General features: G+C 35.2%; 2 protein-coding genes and 1 pseudogene across 2 annotated transcripts; all 3 read right to left on the bottom strand.

Annotated features, from left to right (window-relative positions):
- Positions 1 to 4293: 4293 nt before the first annotated feature.
- Positions 4294 to 8032, bottom strand: LOC118056976 (probable disease resistance protein At4g27220). Its single transcript, XM_073407079.1, has 2 exons — positions 4658 to 8032; positions 4294 to 4496 (listed from the first exon to the last, which is right to left on the bottom strand). The coding sequence occupies exon 1, from the start codon at positions 8022 to 8024 to the stop codon at positions 4665 to 4667; it is 3360 nt and encodes a 1119-aa protein (XP_073263180.1). The 5' UTR covers positions 8025 to 8032; the 3' UTR covers positions 4294 to 4496; positions 4658 to 4664.
- A 2019-nt stretch (positions 8033 to 10051) lies between these two features.
- LOC140955036 (uncharacterized) lies at positions 10052 to 14858 on the bottom strand (annotated as a pseudogene).
- Positions 14472 to 19019, bottom strand: LOC140955167 (probable disease resistance protein At4g27220). Its single transcript, XM_073406992.1, has 4 exons — positions 18807 to 19019; positions 14966 to 18533; positions 14759 to 14805; positions 14472 to 14660 (listed from the first exon to the last, which is right to left on the bottom strand). Exon 2 carries the CDS (start codon positions 18525 to 18527, stop codon positions 14973 to 14975), a length of 3555 nt encoding a protein of 1184 aa, XP_073263093.1. The 5' UTR covers positions 18528 to 18533; positions 18807 to 19019; the 3' UTR covers positions 14472 to 14660; positions 14759 to 14805; positions 14966 to 14972.
- Positions 19020 to 20497: the final 1478 nt, after the last annotated feature.

The following is a 20497-nucleotide window of genomic DNA, read 5'->3' as shown; positions in this document are numbered from 1 at the left end:
AAGCTAAAAAATCATATTGTATTTTTCATATAAAAAAACCATGTTTTAGTATACATTTTGGCTTTAATAACCAGTTTATTAAAGTCAAAAGAATATTGGCCAAAATTTCAAAAACAACAAAAAAATTTATTTTGTTTGTCTCTTAGTATCTGGGGTATGACATTACACGTAATGCATATTCCGGATATTTAATTCTTTTATTTTTTGGACAATAGAACCTGGGGTATGACATTACATGTAATGTGTATTCCAAACAATGAGAAACCACAACACGATCTTTCAACAATTTACTGTGGTTTGTGCAGTCATCCCATAATGGTTCGTCAGAATCTTTCAACAAATCAAAAAACCTAGCTGCATCTACATTAGGTTCTTCTTCTACGATTGGACATGGACTGACATTACCTTGATTCATTCTCATTGCATCCATAACCATATTTCTGTAAGGATTAGTGTTGTCATTTTCCACTTCATGCACGTTGCTAGCACTAGAAGTTGACCCAACCACCGTTTCTCCCATTCTCATATTACTAACAAATACCTCTCCATGTGCATATCAACACTGGTAATCCTCCATAAATCCTTTGTGTAGAAGATGCATCATTACAATATCTGGATGCAAATACTTTTTATTTTGACACATCCTGCATGGACATCTAATACTGCCTCCAGTAAAATTTCTAGGAATAGATGTTGCGAAATTAATAAAACCCTGAACCCCGTTACAATAATCCATCATCCGCAATCCTTGGGGTGAATCTAGATACATCCATAAACGATCATCCAAGACTTCTATCAAACCTCTATAAAATTATGATGACATCATGTATTAATCAACTATGTTAGGTAAATAAACTTGCAAAAATATTACTTTACCTCGAGATTATCCAACAAACCAATAACAACTTCTCATAAATATTAAATATTCATTATCATTTATCAACGTCCATACAAATTAATATATATAAATTAACAGAAATTACCACTCTGCAACACCATCGATAGAACTTAAAAAGGACCCATTAAGCAAGCTATTAATTATTTCAAAACAAAACATGTAATTCGGTAATTTCACAAAGTTTTAACAATTTACAAACAAATACAATCTTACAAAATCTAAACCAAACCATAACAGGTATAAAATTATACATTCATATACTACAAGTTTGTTTGAGAAATAACAATAAAACATTTACATCTACTAACAAAAATACATATACTAAAAAAACAATAAAATTAACATTTAAATGTTAAAATTTAAAAAGATAGAATTACTTACAAAAATTGATAAAATCCATCGGTAAATCAGAACACGGATGCTGTGACCACAAAACTTCAAGAAATATAACTTGTTGTTCTGAGATAAGGAAGATTTTTGTTTGGGGGCGAGGGGGGGCTGGTTATTTGCAGATGGGGAGAGTTAGGATTAGGAAGAAGAAGGAGAAATAGTGGAGGAGAGGGTCGGCAGAGGGGCCATATATTAACTTTTTCCGACGAACTCACCGACGGTCTTATGCCGTCGGTGACTCTGTCGGCTATTCTGACAGAAAAATTGACACGTCACCGTACGGATCTGCATTTCAAATCCCTCGGTGATTCCGTCAGTATTTTTGATGGTGAATCGGCCACGTCACCCGTACAGATCTGCCATTTCAAATCCCTCGGTGATTCCGTCGGTATTTTTTACGGTGAACCGGTTCCGTCACCCGTTTTGAATCCATCGGTGATTCTGTCAGAAAAATCACCCGCCAAAACCTCCACGTCAGCAACCCGCCCTTTTTTTCTTAATTCCAAACTTTCTGTCCGTAATTCGCTAGGTAATTACCGACGAAATACAACCATCGGTAATTACCGACCGAATTACGGACGGAAAAATGCCGTCGGTAATTTCGACCTCAAATTACCGACAGAAATATTCCGTTGGGGATTCCGTTGCTATTAATCGAATTTCTGGTAGTGTAAACTCAACATGGACCTTAATGTTTAATATTAACATGTCTTATCTTTTTATCTTACTAATTCTTGATACCTTGCTTGTTAAATGGTTAATCTAGATTTGTGTTGTATAACACTTGGTACAACAAATGCTTGGTACTCTCATAGCCCAACTGTATGGTATTACCTACACCTGTGCTATGAAAGGAACTTGATTTGTTGTTAATATAAGTTAGCATCATGAATTCCTGACAATATTTAAAAGTTTGGTGTTACGTAAATAAGATAATTAATATGATCATGTTAACAATTTATAATGAGCTATTAATGAGAAATCATCTAATTGGAACCTCTTTCGTGTGTGGTTTCCAAATTGAGTAATAAGAGTTTATACTATACTTGTTTGAAATACCATTAGTGGATCCTTTAACCTTAACATTTGTTTTTATCATTGTTTAATCCTTATAGTAATCTTCCATCTCAAAGTTCTCATTAATTTCTTCCTCTTTTTTTATTACTACTACTACTACTACTACTATTTACATTCTTGTTATATTTTATGTATGTTAAGTATGTTTTGTGTTTGATCAAGGATCCTGACATTGTTGGTCTTGCTTTGTTCATTCGCATCAGAAATCTGTTTATATTATATAATATATCTCTTTGATCTTTTCATAAACTCAGTATATAGGCTGGAAACCTGTGACCCGATCTTTTAGATCATTCTCAGGTATAACAACGCCACGTACTGAGTATTATTATTATTATTATTATTACTACTACTACTATTATTATTGTTGTTATTATTGTTATTGTTGTCGTTGTATTGTTATTTATAATTTATACAATTAACCTCTCTGTGGTTCGACCCTGGTCTTGCCGGGTTATTTATTACTTCGACACTCTTGCATTTGAAAGAAGACATCAATCTTTTGGTAATTTCAACCAACTTTTGACATTTTAAAGAAAATTTATTATAATAATAAGCTAGCATCTATGAAAGGCTTTTCTAGAGGTGTTCATAAATATAATTGGGTCCAGTTTGGATCCATAATTATATTCATCTCAACTTTTGATAGTTTACAAATTGTTGACTTGACCCATTCAAAGTTTTTTAGATATGAACGGGTTTGATAGCAGGTTGGGCTAAGTTTTTCATGGTTATTACAAATATCCACCGGTTGGACTATTAGAACTAAGATTTGGACTTAATAAACTAGCCTAAAGCCTGTTATAAGTATTAACAAACAATTTAGGCTTAATACACCAATTGAATAAATTAACTTGTTATTGAAAATCGCAAATTTGTTTTCAAAAATTATATAATCATTTTTAGGGAAAAAAAAAAAAGAAAAAGAAAAAGGAAACAGCTTCTTTAATGTCAAATTATTGGCAATGCAATCGTGCTTGCTTGCAAATTATTAGCACTGCAATATTGGTATCATGAAATGCATAAAGCTTTTGTGGCGAAGATATGTTTCTCGAGAACCCATTTGGAAAAGCTGCAGTTTTTTATTTTAGATACTTTTTAAGAGTATTTTTATTTAAAAAATATATAAAATTTAAGTTTTTTTAATTTTTTTCAATGATTTTAATAAGTTGATGTTAAAAATAAAATAAATAAAATAAATTATTTTAAAGTATTTTGAAATAAAAAATATTATACACCATAATACTAAACACACTTGATAATTAAAATAAATAGGAAATTGTTGCTCTTGATATGGTAAAGAATTGTTTTTCAAGATAGTTTTTGCTTAGAAATATATTTTAAAATAATATTTTTTTATTTTAAAAAAATTATTTTTTATATCAACATACCATCACGATTCGAATTTTATTTTTTTTTCACACATTTGACCATCTTTTTATTATTCTAATTCCTTTGATCTTCTGAATTTGTTCAACGAATACATGGTGTTCTGATCACTGTTTTTTTATTCGCCTCTGCAGATTAATTCTCTCTGACGTCTGGTGTCAGATTGTTCTTTTAATTCAATGCAAGTATTTGTAGCGAATCGTCATATATCTCTATATAATAAAAAAATATATACTGCTATCAGATTAATATTTCTCTATGTCATATAATTGAAGACATACATTTTGAATAGATCTCAACCTCACCTCCAGCATGAGCAATGAAGGGGCACTCATATATTGAGCCCAGGATGGGCAAATTGCATGCCCTGCACAGGTCTGCACCAAGATGTTAACTCATGGAGATGGCTGAAATGTTCGATCATAACTTCACTTATCAATTCGAAATATTCAAAAATCTCAATTTGAAGATTCCATTTTCAAACCTCACTTTCACTCACAACCCTTCGAAGATCAAAGAACATAGAACCAGGAGCAGAACAAGAACTTGGAGGTTACTGCCATCCCTCCAATTTTATTTATAGATAAAATCAAAGATTACAAGATCTTTATCATAAAGAAAAATAATCATAATAGCTTAATCCTGTCAGGGCTATTAATCCCGATCTCAGAAGAATGAGAAGCAACCAAGCTCTCTGCAGAAAAGCATTGCAATAAAAGGCTTGCCTTCCTTCACCATTTACCTATAAAAAAAGATCACCAAATAGTTAAAAGCCATGAAAAAATGAAGAGCCATCCAATTCCACATTAAAAAAATAATAAATTAACAGAGGAATCAGTGAGAAAAACAAGTTTTAAGATTAAGAGAGGGAGGGAGGGAGAGTAATTAAAACACGATGGTTACCTGTAATTCAATTTGGTTCAAAATGTACATGGGGACGAAGGACATCCTTTGCGTTAGGATGCTCCCACTCCACTACTGTCTCCCACCATTCTTCTGGATATGCAACGATACTTACAAGAGAAGGGGGAGGAGATGGCTGGCCATTTTCAAGCAACGAAAAACAAATTGGAATCCTCTTCAGCTTCTCACATGTTTCTACTTTAATTTCTTCAAGAGAATCGCAAATCACTTTTGCACCACAAATGCTCTTTAGTTTTGGTAAATATCTCAATGTCAGAGATCTTAACTTTGGGAGTATGAATTCTGTGATCGGATTGGAGCTGCTACTACTGCTGATTTCTTCATCTATTGTTCCTATTATCTCCTCCATTTTCTCACAATCTTCAACTTCAAGATGTTCCAAGTTTTTGAGGTTTGGCAGCAAGACAAGAGGGAGCAGCTTCTTCATACTCTTACAATTATGGGAATAGAACTCTTTAAGACCAGAAAATATACCATTGGAAGATGGCAATGAAAGTGGAGCAGAGCAGAACCAAGAAGATAAAACCAAGCTCTCCATGTTACTGCACTCCCGAATGTCGAGGATCTCTAGTTTAGTTGCATATATTATCACCGGTGAAATGTCGCACAAAGTTGTTGCATCATTACATTTAAAAATTTCCAGTTCTTGAATGTCATTTGGGAACATGACCTGAAAATCTCCATCTCCGTTGATACTCAAGTTACTCAAAACAATTGTTTTCCTTTTAAAAAGTCTCGAAACCACGCTATCATAATCTTCTTCAACAAAAAGCCCTACAAAAATTCTGTATTTCCTTAGTGATTTGGTTTGATCCCGAGATCTGAAAAACTCCACAAAGTCAGAGTGACCTTCAAAATAGCATTCCAAAGTTTCCAAGTTCCTTAAGCATCTTACTTCCTCTCCTTTAACCTTTATAAAAGTATTAGATACAAACACTATCAACTGAGACAGTTCAGGTATTACCCCACTGGGAAACTCCTTTTCACCAACTGAACCGAGTCTAAGACACCAGAGCTTGGATAGACATTCCATTCCTCGAGGCATGATTTTAAGTTTAGTATTATGGAGATTTAACCTCTTTAGTGCCCTGAGCTTTCTTAATGATGGTACATCCCTTAAGCAATAACAATGACGGAGCAATAAAGCAGTGAGAGTCACCAAATCAGATATAGAATCAGGCAATTTTTGAATCCTTGTTCTAGACAGATTGAGTACCTTGAGCCCGTGTAATTGCAAGAAAAATGAATTTGAAATAAATCGCAACCCAAAATTATCACATAGAAATAGAGTTGACAGATTGGGACACCTTGGTGAATGGCACGAGGGAATTTCTTCAATTTGGTTACGCATTAGTGAAACTCTCACAAGATTCTCTGTCCATTCCTCTGCATCCGGCAATTCTTTTAATTGCACACCTGCTTTAACCATGATTTGAGAGTTCTCTTGCTGTATTTGGATGGCCATGTCCCTAATCAAGTCATGCATCTTGACAAATTTACCGCCACCAAGCCTTTCCAATAAGCAGACATCTTCAAGTTTATTAAGCATTGTGTGGCCCTCGTCAAATGCTGCTTGACTGCTCCTCATTCCTTTCATTATTCCCTCATCAATCCAATACTTTATGAGGACATTCCTTTTAATTATATGATCTTCAGGAAATAATGCACAGTATAAGAGACAATGTTGTAGTGTTAAATCATCTAACTGATCATAACTAAACCTCAATAACTGGAATACCTCATCTTCCATGCCCTTAAATTTGGATTCTCTCAATTTATTCAATGTATTCCTCCACTCATGTAGGTCATCCACTTCCCTTAAGCTTCTTGCCACTGTAATAATTCCCAATGGCAAACCAGCACATTCCCTCGCAACATCTACCGCAATTTGCTCCACCTCTGGAGAAAGTGCTTCGTCATCTCCAAGTTTCTCCATGAACAAAGTCCAAGCTTCCCTCTCACAAAGTGGCTCCAATTTGATTTTGTGTTGGCAATCCATCCGTTTACAAACCTTTTCTGATCGAGTTGTCATAATCAGCTTGCATCCTTTCAAATTCACAGGAATTCCCACTACGTGTAGCTCAAAAGAGTTCCACAAATCATCCAAGATGAGAATCCATTTTTGTTTCTTCACTAGTTCTTTTGACAATTTGACAGCTCTACGCAGATTATCATCTTCTCTTGAAAGATTTAAACCAAGGCATGTAGCAACAAGATTCTGCAATCTATTAATGCTGCAATCTCGAGATACGGTCACCCAGTAAACACGACAAGAAATGTCTCTTCTTTCTAGAAGTTCGTTATGGATATGTTGTAACATTGTCGTTTTACCAACTCCCCCCATTCCATAAATGGCAATGGTTGAGAATTTATCATCCATTAACAGAGACCATATCACATTCTTATTCTCTTCAAATGCTCGACCCACCAACTTTGTAGAGCTAAGAGGAATTGGATCTCCTCTACTCTCACTTGAGTTGTATTTAAGGCCTCTAGAAGAGCTAGTTCCTGCGCCAGGCTGCACTAACCTTCCTCTAGTGTCCTCCACATCGTCCTCCTCCATTGAAAAACCAGCTGATTGATTCACTACATCAATTCCTTGTGTTGCTTCTCCTCTATTCTCATGTGCATCAACTGTGTGTCTCCCAAGAGAGAAACTCCTGTCAACATGCTGAATAGATCCTTCTTCACCAGTGTTTCCCATGCCATTTGCCGCTTCTAAATGTGAACAAATTATGTCTTCCCCCGCACCTTGTTCCATGTCCTGAACTCCCGCTGGTATCCTTCCAGCATCCCCTGCCAAACTGTCATGTACTGCATTGCTTTGTTCCAACACATTAACCATGTTCTGCTCGTCATTCATCGTGACATCATTGTTTACTGGTGGAGAATGGAGAAGCTCTTCAATCAAACTTGCGATCTCTCCAGGGGAAAGAGCTGCTTCTTGTTGTGCCACCTCAGTGTTTTGTTCTTTTGCAGGAACTGAAATTGCATCAGTGACCCCATTATTGCTCGATCCTCCTGGCAACAATAGATCTGTTGGTTCGAACTCTCCAGGGGAAAAAGCTTCTTCTTGCTGTGCCATGTCTAGATGTATCACTTCATTGTTCTGTTCTGTTGCAGGAGCTGAAATTGCATCAGCGACCCCATTATTGCTCGATCCTGCTTCATTTTTTTTTCTTTTTTCTGGAGGGCCATCAATAGCTGCACGGGCTGCATCTTGAACTTCTTCAGGAACTTTCTCACATATTTTAACACCACGCCTTTCCACTCCTGACAAATGCAATTTGATCCTCGAAATGGAAGTCTTCCGGGAAAATAAATGCCCACAAAATCTACACTTCATGTCACCATTATTCATATCTTCAACATCATTCCAGAATGGATCGGCTGATCGAACCATTTTTTTCCTATAGAAAAAAAAAGTCACAGTATTGAATAAAAAGTAATGGAAGTTACATTAATTGGAAAAAGAAGGATTAAAAACAGAAAATAATTATATATATATATATATATATATATATATATATATATATATATAAAAGCCATGGTTATGAAAACTAGGAAAGATCGATTGATTTATTTTTGGAAACTACTCGCAGTGACAAAGCCAGAGTTTTTTAAACGGTGAGGCGGTGAGGTAAATTATTAATAAATACTATATTATATAGACATGTATTAAAAATTAATTCGAAACAAAAATACTAATTTATATAAAACAAAATTAATTTAAAAATACTTTTACAATGAGAAAATTTACATTATAATTATTTTTTTTTGAGTTTTCATAATAACAATAAATACTTTTCACAACACAACCGGCAGTGATACTTGTCATTTACTTGCTGACAACAATTTGAATGTTTGCTTATTTATCTTGTGAAAAAATTTAGTTTCATATCATAACCAATTCAATTAGAAATGATATAACCTTCAATTAATTCAAAACAATTAAATCAATGCTTATTGTTCAAAATCTTGTAGTCTAATCCACTATCATTTATCTTTGATTGATTCAAAATATTATATATATCAAAACCTCTAAATTATTATAAACCCTAACATTTTTAATAACTAATTATAAAAAAAATAAAACTAAAATTAAATAATAAAAAAAATAAAAAAGATGAAAAAATTTACTTAAAGTTGCTTAACTGAATTTGAAAAAAAAAATGTATAAGAAAGAGAGCATCTAAAAAAAATAGAAAAGCTCTTGAATAATTAACGGAAAAAAAGAAAAGAAAAGAGGAAAGTTTGGAGAAATGAGAAATGAGCTGGGATGCTGCATATATATTATATATATTATTTATTATATTAAGACACAAGTCAGTGTTCTGCTATGATTCAAGATGTTCTGCAAGAGCTGCTTTGCTGCCTGAGCAGTATTGAGAAAAAAAGAGCAGAAAGCACAGGGAAGAGAAGAGTATATGGTTTTAAGAAATGATTTACAGCTGGGAGCAGAGAATGGTATGATGAGATGAGATGTGGAAGAGACTGTTACAGTAATACCGCGGAGAGAAGAGTATAAGGATCCATTAATGGAGAAACCCGTTGGATCAAAATTCCAAAGGCAATGTCGAAAAGTCGTAAAGGAGAAGGAGCATGGAACTTTCCGTCGCCGCTGTTGATCAATATTGAGCATGGAATCTTGAGTGGTAACTGATAATGACTCGAGGACTCAGAAACTAGAAACTATGTGGCTGTGATGTCCTAGTGGTTTTTTAAAAAATATATTTTATTTAAAAATATATTAAAATAATATTTTTTTATTTTTTTAAATTTGTTTTTTATGTTAGTATATTAAAATAATCTTAAAATATAAAAAAAATATTAATTTTTTAAAAAATACTGTTGATGATTTATACCAGTTAACTTGTTTTAGAAATTAAAATAAGAAATTTGTTCTGAAAAAATATATAATCATTTTAGAGCCTAAAAAAAAAAAAAGAACCTGCTTCGTTATTCACTTCGGAAAATTCCAGAGGCAATTTCGAAAAGTCGTCAAGGAGAAGGAGCATGGAACTTTCCTTGGCCGCGTGTTGATTAATCATTCAACTGATGATGACTCGAGGACTCAGCAAAGCAGTGCAAAACGTTAAAAGCGTTTGCCGTGGAGATATGAATAATTTTGACAAGTTGATGTTAAAAATAAAAAATATTATTTTAATTTATTTTTAAATAAGAAGTACATTATAATACTAAACACTGGTAATTAAAATAAATAGGAAATTGGCTGTTCTTGATATGGTAAAGAATTGTCGGAATTGGTGCATAGGTGAAGTCAACAGTATGCTTTCTAGGCATGCTTTCTCGATCAGATTAGAATTAGTTTTTTTATTTAGTTTAAATGTTTAAATGTTTAATTATCTAGGATTTTATGTTTATAAATAAGCCTGTAATCAAAAGAACAATATGTTGAGAGGAATATAAACAAGAGAAAAACTTGCTTTCCTCTCAAATCTTCTTCTTAACATTGTTTCGCAATTGCTACAAGAACTGGACTGAAAGGGCACAGCTGAAGCAAACCTAACAACAAAATGTATATTGAATAAGAGTGTTGCAGCAGGAAAAAAACTCTTATGAACTAGAGATTTTCACTTGACAGTGGGGCGCCTGAACTTGGGAAACTTGCTGATGAGCTTTGAGTCTTGAGATGAACCTGTTTGCTTTAATCTCTTGATGAGGTTACCTTGGCTCTTCATCCAGTTCAACAATTGCAGAGTGCTTTCCATTGCAATCTTTCATCTCGTGATTTTGCTTTCCTGGATCACTCTCAAGAACGGTTCCGCAGTCCTCCTAGCCAGAAGTCTCTCCAATGTCTGACCCCAAATCATCACTCAATGATGAATGTACCTCTAGCGAAGTATATCTCATCCCAGATTAGATTAAGAGATTGAATTTAGCTTCCACGTTAATGCTGCATTTTAACTAAAATATTTCAACCTCCGTCCTCATCCTTGCAGGAGGTGAACTCCATCAGTTGCCTTGAACTGCATTTAATACTTTCTATAGGAGATGTGGAGGTACAATATAACATCTTATAACTATGATTCAAACCAAAAGCATATGAGATTTCTAATTACTTAGAACAAATGCTCCTTCTCCACTTTCGATAAGATAAATTTTGTAACAGTGTTCTTAGTAATTTGCAATGTACAGATTGTTTTATATGCATTCACCAATATACCAAGCGTTACAAGCTAGCTGAAGATGTTTCAACATACCAATCACTGGTCGTCTATTGTAGGCAAGAAAACATCGCAAGGATCTCTGCAGGCACATTTCTCTCATTGCCTTGTTGCCTTTGCATTACCCTCGATGTTTTAATCAAGTTCAGTAATTCCAGGGCCTTCCGTATTATGCTCTCCCATTGCATGACTCTCTAGATCAGAATGACTGGAAAGGGAGGTCCCATCATCCCTCTTGCTAGAGGTCTCCTCATAGTCTGATCCCAAATCTTTATTCCACCATTCCAGTATTTCTAATGAAGTGTCTCCCTGATAAATCAAACATGTTAAATGATCAACATAAGAAAATGTAGCAGGTACTAAAGATATAGGCTTGCAGATGATTTGTTATGGAAGTTTTTTAACGAATAATCAAAGCAACTTACATGTTTCACCTCTTTAATCACGCATCCAATATGAGCAATGAACCAGTTATCCTTGCACATCTTGCAGCAATAAACAGGATGATTTGGGTTCCTTTTATCCTCGCAAATCTCACAGTAATATTCTCCAGAATCATCTTCGACTACATTTTCCATGAGAGTAAAGAGGATCCAAATGATGGTCTTCTTGCTGAACTTTAAATGGCAATGGAATGCACTCAAGATGTCGATTAATGTTGCATTCAACACAACGATAGAAGGAGCCACTGCAATCATTTCCACAGGTCTCGCAACAAAAATTGCCTTTTGAAGGTTGTGGTTCTAGCGACTGGATAAAGCCCTGATCCCCTAGATCCGATGCTACGAAGGAATAGAGTGTGTGCTCACGGTGGAACTCATGTTTGAGAGTGGAAGTTAAGTAAGTAGCGCATGTAAAATGGAGAGCAAAACCGCAGATATCACAGTAATAGGCAATATCCCAAATTTGCAGATTGCAGGCTCTGCAGTTTTTTGGATTTCCATCGAAGTCCCGACCAAGAAGGGGGTGCTGCAGGTGATACTGGTGTTGTATTTCTTGTGGTGTTTCGAGGCAGTATTCATGGAGGAAGAAGTTGCAGTTAATGCAGCAATATGTTGCACCGGAGATACGGAGCTGACAGACCTTGCATTTCTCTTTAATTCCTCTTGCAGTACAGTTGGCTCTTGTTAATTTATGCTCGTGGCAAAAATATATAGTTTTGCTTTCTGTCTTCTTCAATTGCTCGCACTGATCATCAGGTAGAGAAGCACATTTCATATCAAGGAAGAAGCAGCATTTATAGCAATGATAACCGGCAACATCATGGCAAAGATCTCTACAGCCATCGCATATAAAGTACTCAAAATAATGAGGATAAAACATAGTTAGGGTGTGCTGTGAGTGAAGAAAGTGTCTTTTGAGGGGGCGATTTAGCGCATGATATATGCCAGTTTCCCGAACATTGTTGACAGATATAGCCTGGACCAAAAATCTTGCCATCGCACCAAGAACAGTAAGCTATCCTTGCATCTGATTCCTTATTGTCAGAGACCAGGATATGTTCATGCCTGAAACCTTTAAGCTGCATCTTAGAGAAAGAAGAGAATTAACAAACAAAACTTACACGTCTATTCAATATAATTGGAGGGTAAAACATTGTGAGCAGCTTTGAATGCATCAGTGCCTTCTCTTTCTATGTTGATTCAAGTAAATTGCTGTAGTATTCAAGTAAACGCTATGAAAATAGACTTTATAAATTTAGAGTAAGCATGTCATTCAGCCTAATCGCAGTAGAAATAACAGTTCGAAAATAATATAAATTATATTTTGAGATCTTATCTAATATCTTAAGTTTTTAGATTGAATTGGTTCTTTGATATAATATCAGAACCTCGATGACCAAGCGATCAGGAATTCAAATATAATTATCCTTATTTATTTAATAAAAATTAAACACAAGATAATGTGGATCTATACAAGAAAATAGTATAACTCATATTTTGAAATCTCTACTAATAACTTATGATTTTGGACTGAATTGATTCTTTCACAACAATAATAATATGTAGAAAATGACATTTTGAAACCTCCATTCTAAATCAAGAGAACAGAAGCAGAAGTTGAAATAACAAAAACAAGCTAAGATCACTCAAATGGCCTAACCTTAATTTGATACTCAGGTGGGGTAGTTGTATACTTGACGAGAGCAAGGCACTTCGTATCACCCTTTACATCTCCACCATCAACCATCTTGGCAGAGGTCCTCGCAGAGTTGAGCTCTGCTTTCATTAACTGTAGAACAACCCATGTTATCGCCTCTAGTGAAGTTTCTTCCACACGAAGAAAGTTCACCATGTCCACCGAATAAAACATGAGAATCATTACACCACAAACAAATGCAACTCAAAGCATGAAAGGACGAGTCCCACATGAAGTTCAGAGCATTATGTCTGATTAAGAGATTTTGAATATGTACATATAGCAAAGCAAATTGAAGTTGCATGATACTTGTTGAAAATTAGACAATAATGCAAACATGGTTTTCACTTTTTTACTCCATTAGGGCTTAAATTTGGCCTTACCTCCGACATCAGGCATTCAATATGAGCGAGATATGGATTGCGATCAGGGCATTGATCACAGTAGTAAACATGATACGTTGGATCCCTTTCTTTCTCACAAAGCTCACAGTAATACTGACCCGAGTCGTCTTCAACAAAGCAATCCTTGAGGGTGAGGTAATGGGAATAGTCGCGGGAGTGGCCATCATTCTCAACAACTTGCGGTAAGGGAATGCAGTCCAGATGAACATAGTATTTGCACTCTAAACAGATATAGTAGGAGCCCTTGCAAACCTTGCGGCAAGTGTTGCATAGAGAATACTCGTTGAAATAGCTCGCCGCGAAATAATAGAGATCGTGCTCATGGCCCTTGTATTTCAAGGAAGATGATACCTGTAGAGACTTGTTAGCACATAGAATATGCAGATTGAAGTCGCACTCAGAACATCGATAAAAAACCTTCCTAATTGGCATGTGACAGGCATCACATTCTGAACCATATTCAGCAACTTGAGCACGGAGAGGGTGCGGAGGGTGGTATGGATGTTGTATTTCCGATGGCATGTCTTTACATGATTCATGGAGGTAGAATTCACAGTCCAAGCAACCGTAGGCAGGGCCTGAAAGGATCAGTTGGCATCCAGTACAAGTTTTTTCAACTTCCTGCTTGGCATTGAAGGAAACTAGCAGGTGCTCATCACCGAAGTAGGGAATCTCGGTATCTTTCACACATTTTCTTGATCTCAGATCCTCGCAGTCGGTTGAAATCGCACATTTGACATCAAGATTGAACCGGCATGCTTTGCAGTGGAAGGCAAAGCCAGGAGACATGTCTCTACATCCATCACAGACAAAGAACCCAGCAAGGCTAGGAGGTCTCACAATGAGGGCGAGAGAATGAATTGAGTGAAGAGAATGCTTCGGTAGCTCAGAGGGCAATTCAAAGCATGATTTGTGCAGCCAAAAGTCACCACAAATTTCACAAAAATAGGCTGGACCATGAATGGTTTCAAAGCAACCATAGCATAAGGGAGATCCAACCTCCTCCCCGGATAGCTTGGCAATCGTCTTGAGCCTCTCCTCACTCTCCTCATAAAAAGTCAACGCATGGCCATGGGACTATTAATCCCGATCTCAAAAGAATGAGAAGCAACCAAGCTCTTCGCAGAAAAACATTGCTCACCAGTAAAATTAAAAACTCTGGATCAATATTTGATGGCAGCGAAATCGGCAGAGGCAACATGCCTTCTTCTCAATCGTTGTTGAAGAGGATGCTCGCTTTCCTCCATTCGCCTATAAAAAAAGATCACCAAATAGTTAAAAGCCATGAAAAGATGAAGAGCCATCCAATTCCACATTAAATAAATAATAAATAAACAGAGGAATCATGCCTTCTTCTCAATCGTTGTCGAAGAGAATCTCGCTTTCCTACTTTAGCCTATAAAAATAGATCACCAAATAGTTAAAAGCCATGAAAAGATGAAGAGCCATCCAATTCCACATTAAATAAATAATAAATAAACAGAGGAATCAGTGAGAAAAACAAGTTTGAAGATTAAGAGAGGGAGGGAGGAGAGGGATTAAAACACGATGGCTACCTGTAATTCAATATCTCCCCCAAGGATGGAAACGTACAAAGCGACGAAGGACATCCTTAGCGTTAGGATGCTCCCACTCCACTACTGTCTCCCACCATTTTTTTGAACTTGGTAGGATACTTCTAAGAGAAAGGGGAGGAGATGGCTGGCCATTTTCAAGCAACGAAAAACAAATTGGAATCCTCTTCAGCTTCTTACAATTGTATACTTTAATTTCTTCAAGAGAATCGCAAATCACTTTTGCACCACAAAAGCTTTTCAGTTCTGGTAAAGATCTCAATTTCAGAACTTTTAACTTTGGGAGTATGAATTTTGTGATCGGATTAGAGCTGCTGCTGCCGCTGATTTCTTCATCTGTTGTTCCTATTATCTCCTCCATTTTCTCACATTCTTTAACCACAAGCTTTTCCAAGTTTTTGAGGTTTGGCAGCAAGACAAGAGGGAGCAGCTTCTTCATACTCTTACAATTACAGAAATAAAACTCTTTAAGACCAGAAAATGTACTGATAGAAGATGGCAATGGAAGTGGAGTAGACCAGAACCTTGAAGATAAAACCAAGCTCTCCATGTTACTGCACTTCCGAATTTTGAGGATCTCTAGTTTAGTTGCATACATTATCACGGATGAAATGTTGCATAAAGTTGTTGCTGCATCATTACAATTACGAATTTTCAGTTCTTGAATGTCATTTGGGAACATGACCTGAAAATCTCCATCTCCGTTGATACTCAAGTTACTCAAAACAACTATTTTCCTTCTAACAACTATTTTCCTTCTACTAGAAGTTCTCCACATTACAGCTTTGTCATCTAAAAGCCCTACACGGATTCTGTATTTGCATTGTGATTTGGTTTGATCCCGAGATCTGAGAAACTCCACAAAGTCAGAGTAACCTTCAAAATGGCATAGCAGAGTTTCCAACTTCCTTAAGCATCCTAGTTCCTTCCCTTTAACCTTTATCGAAGCATCAGATACAAACACTTGCAAGTGAGAGAGTTTAGGTAATATGCCACTGGGAAACTCTTTTTTATCATTTGAAGTGAGTCTAAGATACCAGAGGTTGGATAGACATTCCATTCCTTGAGGCATCTTTCCAAGTGTAGTATGAAGGAGATCTAACCTCTTTAGTGCCCTGAGCTTTCTTAATGATGGTACATCCCTTAAGCGATAACAATTACTGAGCAATAATGCAGTGAGAGTCACCAAATCAGAGATAGAATCAGGCAATTTTTGAATACTTGTGTGAGATAAATTGAGTACCTTGAGCCCATGTAATTGCATGAAAAATGAATCTGAAATAAATCGCAACCTATTATAACATAGAAATAAAGTTGATAGATTGGGACACCTAGGTGAATGGCTCGAGGGAATTTCTTCAATTCGATTCCACATTAGTGAAACTCTCACAAGATTCTCTGTCCACTCCTCTGCATCTGGCAATTCTTTTAATTGCACACCTGCTTTAACAATGACTTGAGAGTTCTCTTGTTGTATTTGGATGGCCATGTCCCTTATCAAGTCATGCATCTTGACACAACTGCCGCCATAAACCCTTTCCAATAGGCAGACATTTTCAAGTTTATTGAGCATTGTGTGGCCCTCGTCAAATGCTGCTTGACGGCTCCTCATTCCTTTCATTATTCCCTCATCGATCAAATAATTTATGAGGACATCCCTTTCAATTAAATGATCTTCAGGAAATAATGCACAGTATAAGAGACAATGCTGTAGTGTTAAATCATCTAACTGATCATAACTAAACCTCAATAACTGGAATACCCCATCTTCCATGTCCTTAAATGTGGATTCTCTCAATTTATTCAATGTATTCCTCCACTCATGTAGGTCATTCACTCCCCTTAAGCTTCTTGCCACTGTAATAATTCCCAATGGCAAACCAGCACATTCCCTTGCAACATCTACCGCAATTTGCTTAACTTCTGGAGAAAGTGCTTTGTCATTTCCAAGTTTCTCCATGAACAAAGTCCAAGCTTCCCCTTCACAAAGTGGCTTCAATTTGATTTTGTGTTGGCTATCCATCTGGTTACAAACCTTTTGTGATCGAGTTGTCATAATCAGCTTGCATCCTTTCAAATTGACAGGAATTCCCACTACGTGTAGCTCAAAAGAGTTCCACAAATCATCTAAGATGAGAATCCATTTTTGTTTTTTCACTAGTTCTTTTGACAATTTGACAGCTCTACGCACATTATCATCTTCTATTGAAAGATCTAAATCAAGGCATGTAGCAACAAGATTCTGCAAACTATTAATGCTGAAATCTCGAGACACGGTCACCCAGTAAACACGATGAGAAATGTCTCTTCTTTCTAGAAGCTCGTTATGGATATGTTGTAGCATTGTCGTTTTACCAACTCCCCCCATTCCATAAATGGCAATGGTTGAGAATTTATCATCCATTAACAGAGGCCATATCACATTCTTATTCTCTTCAAATGCTCGACCCACTAACTTTGTAGAGCTAAGAGGAATTGGATCTCCTCTACTCTCACTTGTGTTGTATTTAAGGCCTCTAGAAGAGCTAGCTCCTGCGACAGGCTGCACTAATCTTCCTCTATTGTCCTCCACATCATCATCCTCCTCCTCCATTGAAAAACCAGCTAGTTGATTCACTAGATCTATTCTTTGTGTTGCTTCTCTTCTCTTCTCATGTGCATCAACTGTGTGTCTCCCAAGAGAGAAACTCCTGTCAACATGCTGAATAGATCCTTCTTCACCAGTGTTTCCCATGCCATTTTCCGCTTCTAAATGTGAACAAATTCTGTCTCCCCCCGCTCCTTGTTCCATGCCCTGAACTCCCACTGGTATCCTTCCAGCATCCCCTGCCAAACAATCATGTACTGCATTGCTTTGTTCCAACACTCGTAACACTGGTGCTGTCCTCACATTAACCAAGTTCTGCACGTCATTCATCGTGACATCATTGTTTACTGGTGGAGAACAGAGTTGATCATAACTTCTTTCATTGCCAAGACACAATAGACCTGTTGGTTCGGATAAATCTCCTTGAGGCTCACCAGCTTGATTAATTGATGTCCTCTCATGAGAGCTACCTCTCTCCAGAAGCTGCACCATTTCTGTTCTCGGTACAGTCTCCATTGCATCATGCAGAAGCTCTTCAGGAGAAGCATGTCCCAACATAGACTCGATCTCTTTATCAGTGATGCTATCCATCCAACGTTCGAGCGCTCCAGGGGAAAAGGCTTCTTCTTGTTGTGCCATGTCTAGATGTATCACTTCATTGTTCTGTTCTTTTGCAGGAGCTGAAATTGCATTAGTGACCTCATTATTGCTCGATCCTGCTTCATATTTATTTCTTTTTTCTGGCGGGCCATCAATAGCTGCACGGGCTGCATCTTGAACTTCTTCAGGAACGTTCTCACATATTTTAACACCATGCCTTTTCACTCCTGACAAATGCCATTTGATCCTCGAAATGGAAGTATTCTGGGCAAATAAATGCCCACAAAATTTACACTTCATGCCACCATTATTCATATCTTCAACATGATTCCTGAATGGATCGGTTGATCGAACCATTTTTTCCTATAGAAAAAAAAAATCATAGTATTGAATAAAAATTAATGGAAGTTACATTAATTGGAAAAGGAAGGATTAAAACAGAAAATAATTATATATATACAAAAAAAAAAAAAAACCTCAAGTTTAAGGTAAGACATGGATTATAAAAACTGAGAAAGATCGATTGATTTATTTTCGGAAACTACTGATGATACTCGTCCTTTACTTAAAAAGATTCAAACAATAGTTGCAATGGAAAAACAAAAACTCCAACAAGATGAAGTATAAATACTTTACCTGGATTCAAGATGTTCTGCAAGAGCTGCTTTGCCTGAGCAGTATTCAGAAAAAAAGAGCTGAAAGCACAGGGAAGGGAGCAGAGAATGGTATAATGAGATGAGATGTGGAGATTGCTACAGTAAAAGCGCAGAGAGAAGAGTACAAGGATCAAGCAGAGACAATAATGGAGAAACCCGTTGGACCTCAATAATGTTAAAGCGTGGACCCAGTTGTCGTGGAAACTTTGAAAAAAGAGGGTGTTAATTACAGCATTCAGAATGTCACATGCACCTCAATTTCCATTCTGTTCTCCTCGTATTATTTTAAAATATAAAATAACTCCAAATAAATTTTAGCTCCTTCTTAATTTCGATCCTTTCCCAAGTATGTTTCAGTTTTATTTGTTTGTTCCATTTTATAAATAATATTAATTTTTTTTTAATTTAATTTTTTTAAGATTGTACTTTATAATTTTTTTTTTGTTTTTTTTATATTATCTTAATTTTATTAATTATATCACATGATTGAAGGTTAATCTAATTAACTTAATTTTTTTAATTGTTATTTTTTTTTTATTATTCAATATTTTCCATATTCGATTGATTATAAATTAAATTTTTTTATTTATTTTAATTTATTTTCTATGAAGTTATTTTAGCTTTATGACTCGACTAACTGGTTTTGTAAGTTCATTAAGGTAGAATTAAGTCCTTTTTATTATATTTTTTTTAATTTTATTATTTAACAATGAGTTTATTAAGATTTGAACTTCATAATTTATTTTAATTTTATTTATTTAGGATTACCATAATTTCATAATCTAAATTATAAATTTAAAAAATTAACTTGAATTAACCTATATCAAACCAATTATCACCTCAGTATACATAAATCTGTGAACACCATACAGAAACTTATTATATGGTTTATATATATATATAAAAACAGAGAGCACAGATCAGAGAGAAGTTGAGGGGGAAAAGGAAAATAGGGAATGGTAAAATGAGATGTGACTAGGAAGAAAATGTCGCAGTAGCTAGCAAGCATTCATGAGTCCCTGTATATTCGGTCCAATTATTTAAAAAAAAAAATTTAATACTTTTAATTTGATATATTAATATTAAAAATTAATTTTTAAAAAATATGTATTATTTTAATAAATTTCTAAAAATAATATATTTTAAAAATAATATATACCATATTTTTTAACAACACCGTGATATTAGTAATGGTTAGGTCAATCATAGCCATTAATTAATGTATTGTTTGATAAGAAGGAAGTTGCTAGGAAGTAATCAATTACTTTACCTACCAAACATTATATACCATATTATTAAGAACTTTTTAAAAAAAAAAAAAACAAAATTAAAAACAAAACCGAAACGAAATATAAACTCATCTCAAGTGTGAACACAAGAATTTGAAAGTGAATAGTATAATTTTGGTTACCAGCTAAGTGGAGATCTGACCAAGGTCGACCTGCTTATACTAATGGCTAGCATAATTCTTATTATTGAAAATGTAGTTATGATTATTTTTTAAAATATTTTTTATTTAAAAATATATTAAAATAATATATTTTTATTTTAAAAAAATATTTTTAATATCTACACATCAAATAATTTGAAAACATATACTAATTTAAAACAAAAAAAAATATTTTTAAAATATAAAAATAAACAGAAATGAATCATTGGATAGCTGTTGTG

The sequence above is a fragment of the Populus alba genome, chromosome 19, assembly GCF_005239225.2.
Source record: "Populus alba chromosome 19, ASM523922v2, whole genome shotgun sequence".
Classification (NCBI taxonomy): Eukaryota; Viridiplantae; Streptophyta; class Magnoliopsida; order Malpighiales; family Salicaceae; genus Populus; species Populus alba.
The sequence above is the reverse complement of the archived record's forward strand: the minus strand, read 5'-3'. Positions and strand labels throughout refer to the sequence as shown.

Excerpts from the sequence above, each read along its gene's own strand:
- LOC118056976 (XM_073407079.1), bottom strand. The coding sequence starts at position 8,024 with ATGAAGTGTAGATTTTGTGGGCATTTATTTTCCCGGAAGACTTCCATT.
- LOC140955167 (XM_073406992.1), bottom strand. The coding sequence starts at position 18,527 with ATGGTTCGATCAACCGATCCATTCAGGAATCATGTTGAAGATATGAAT.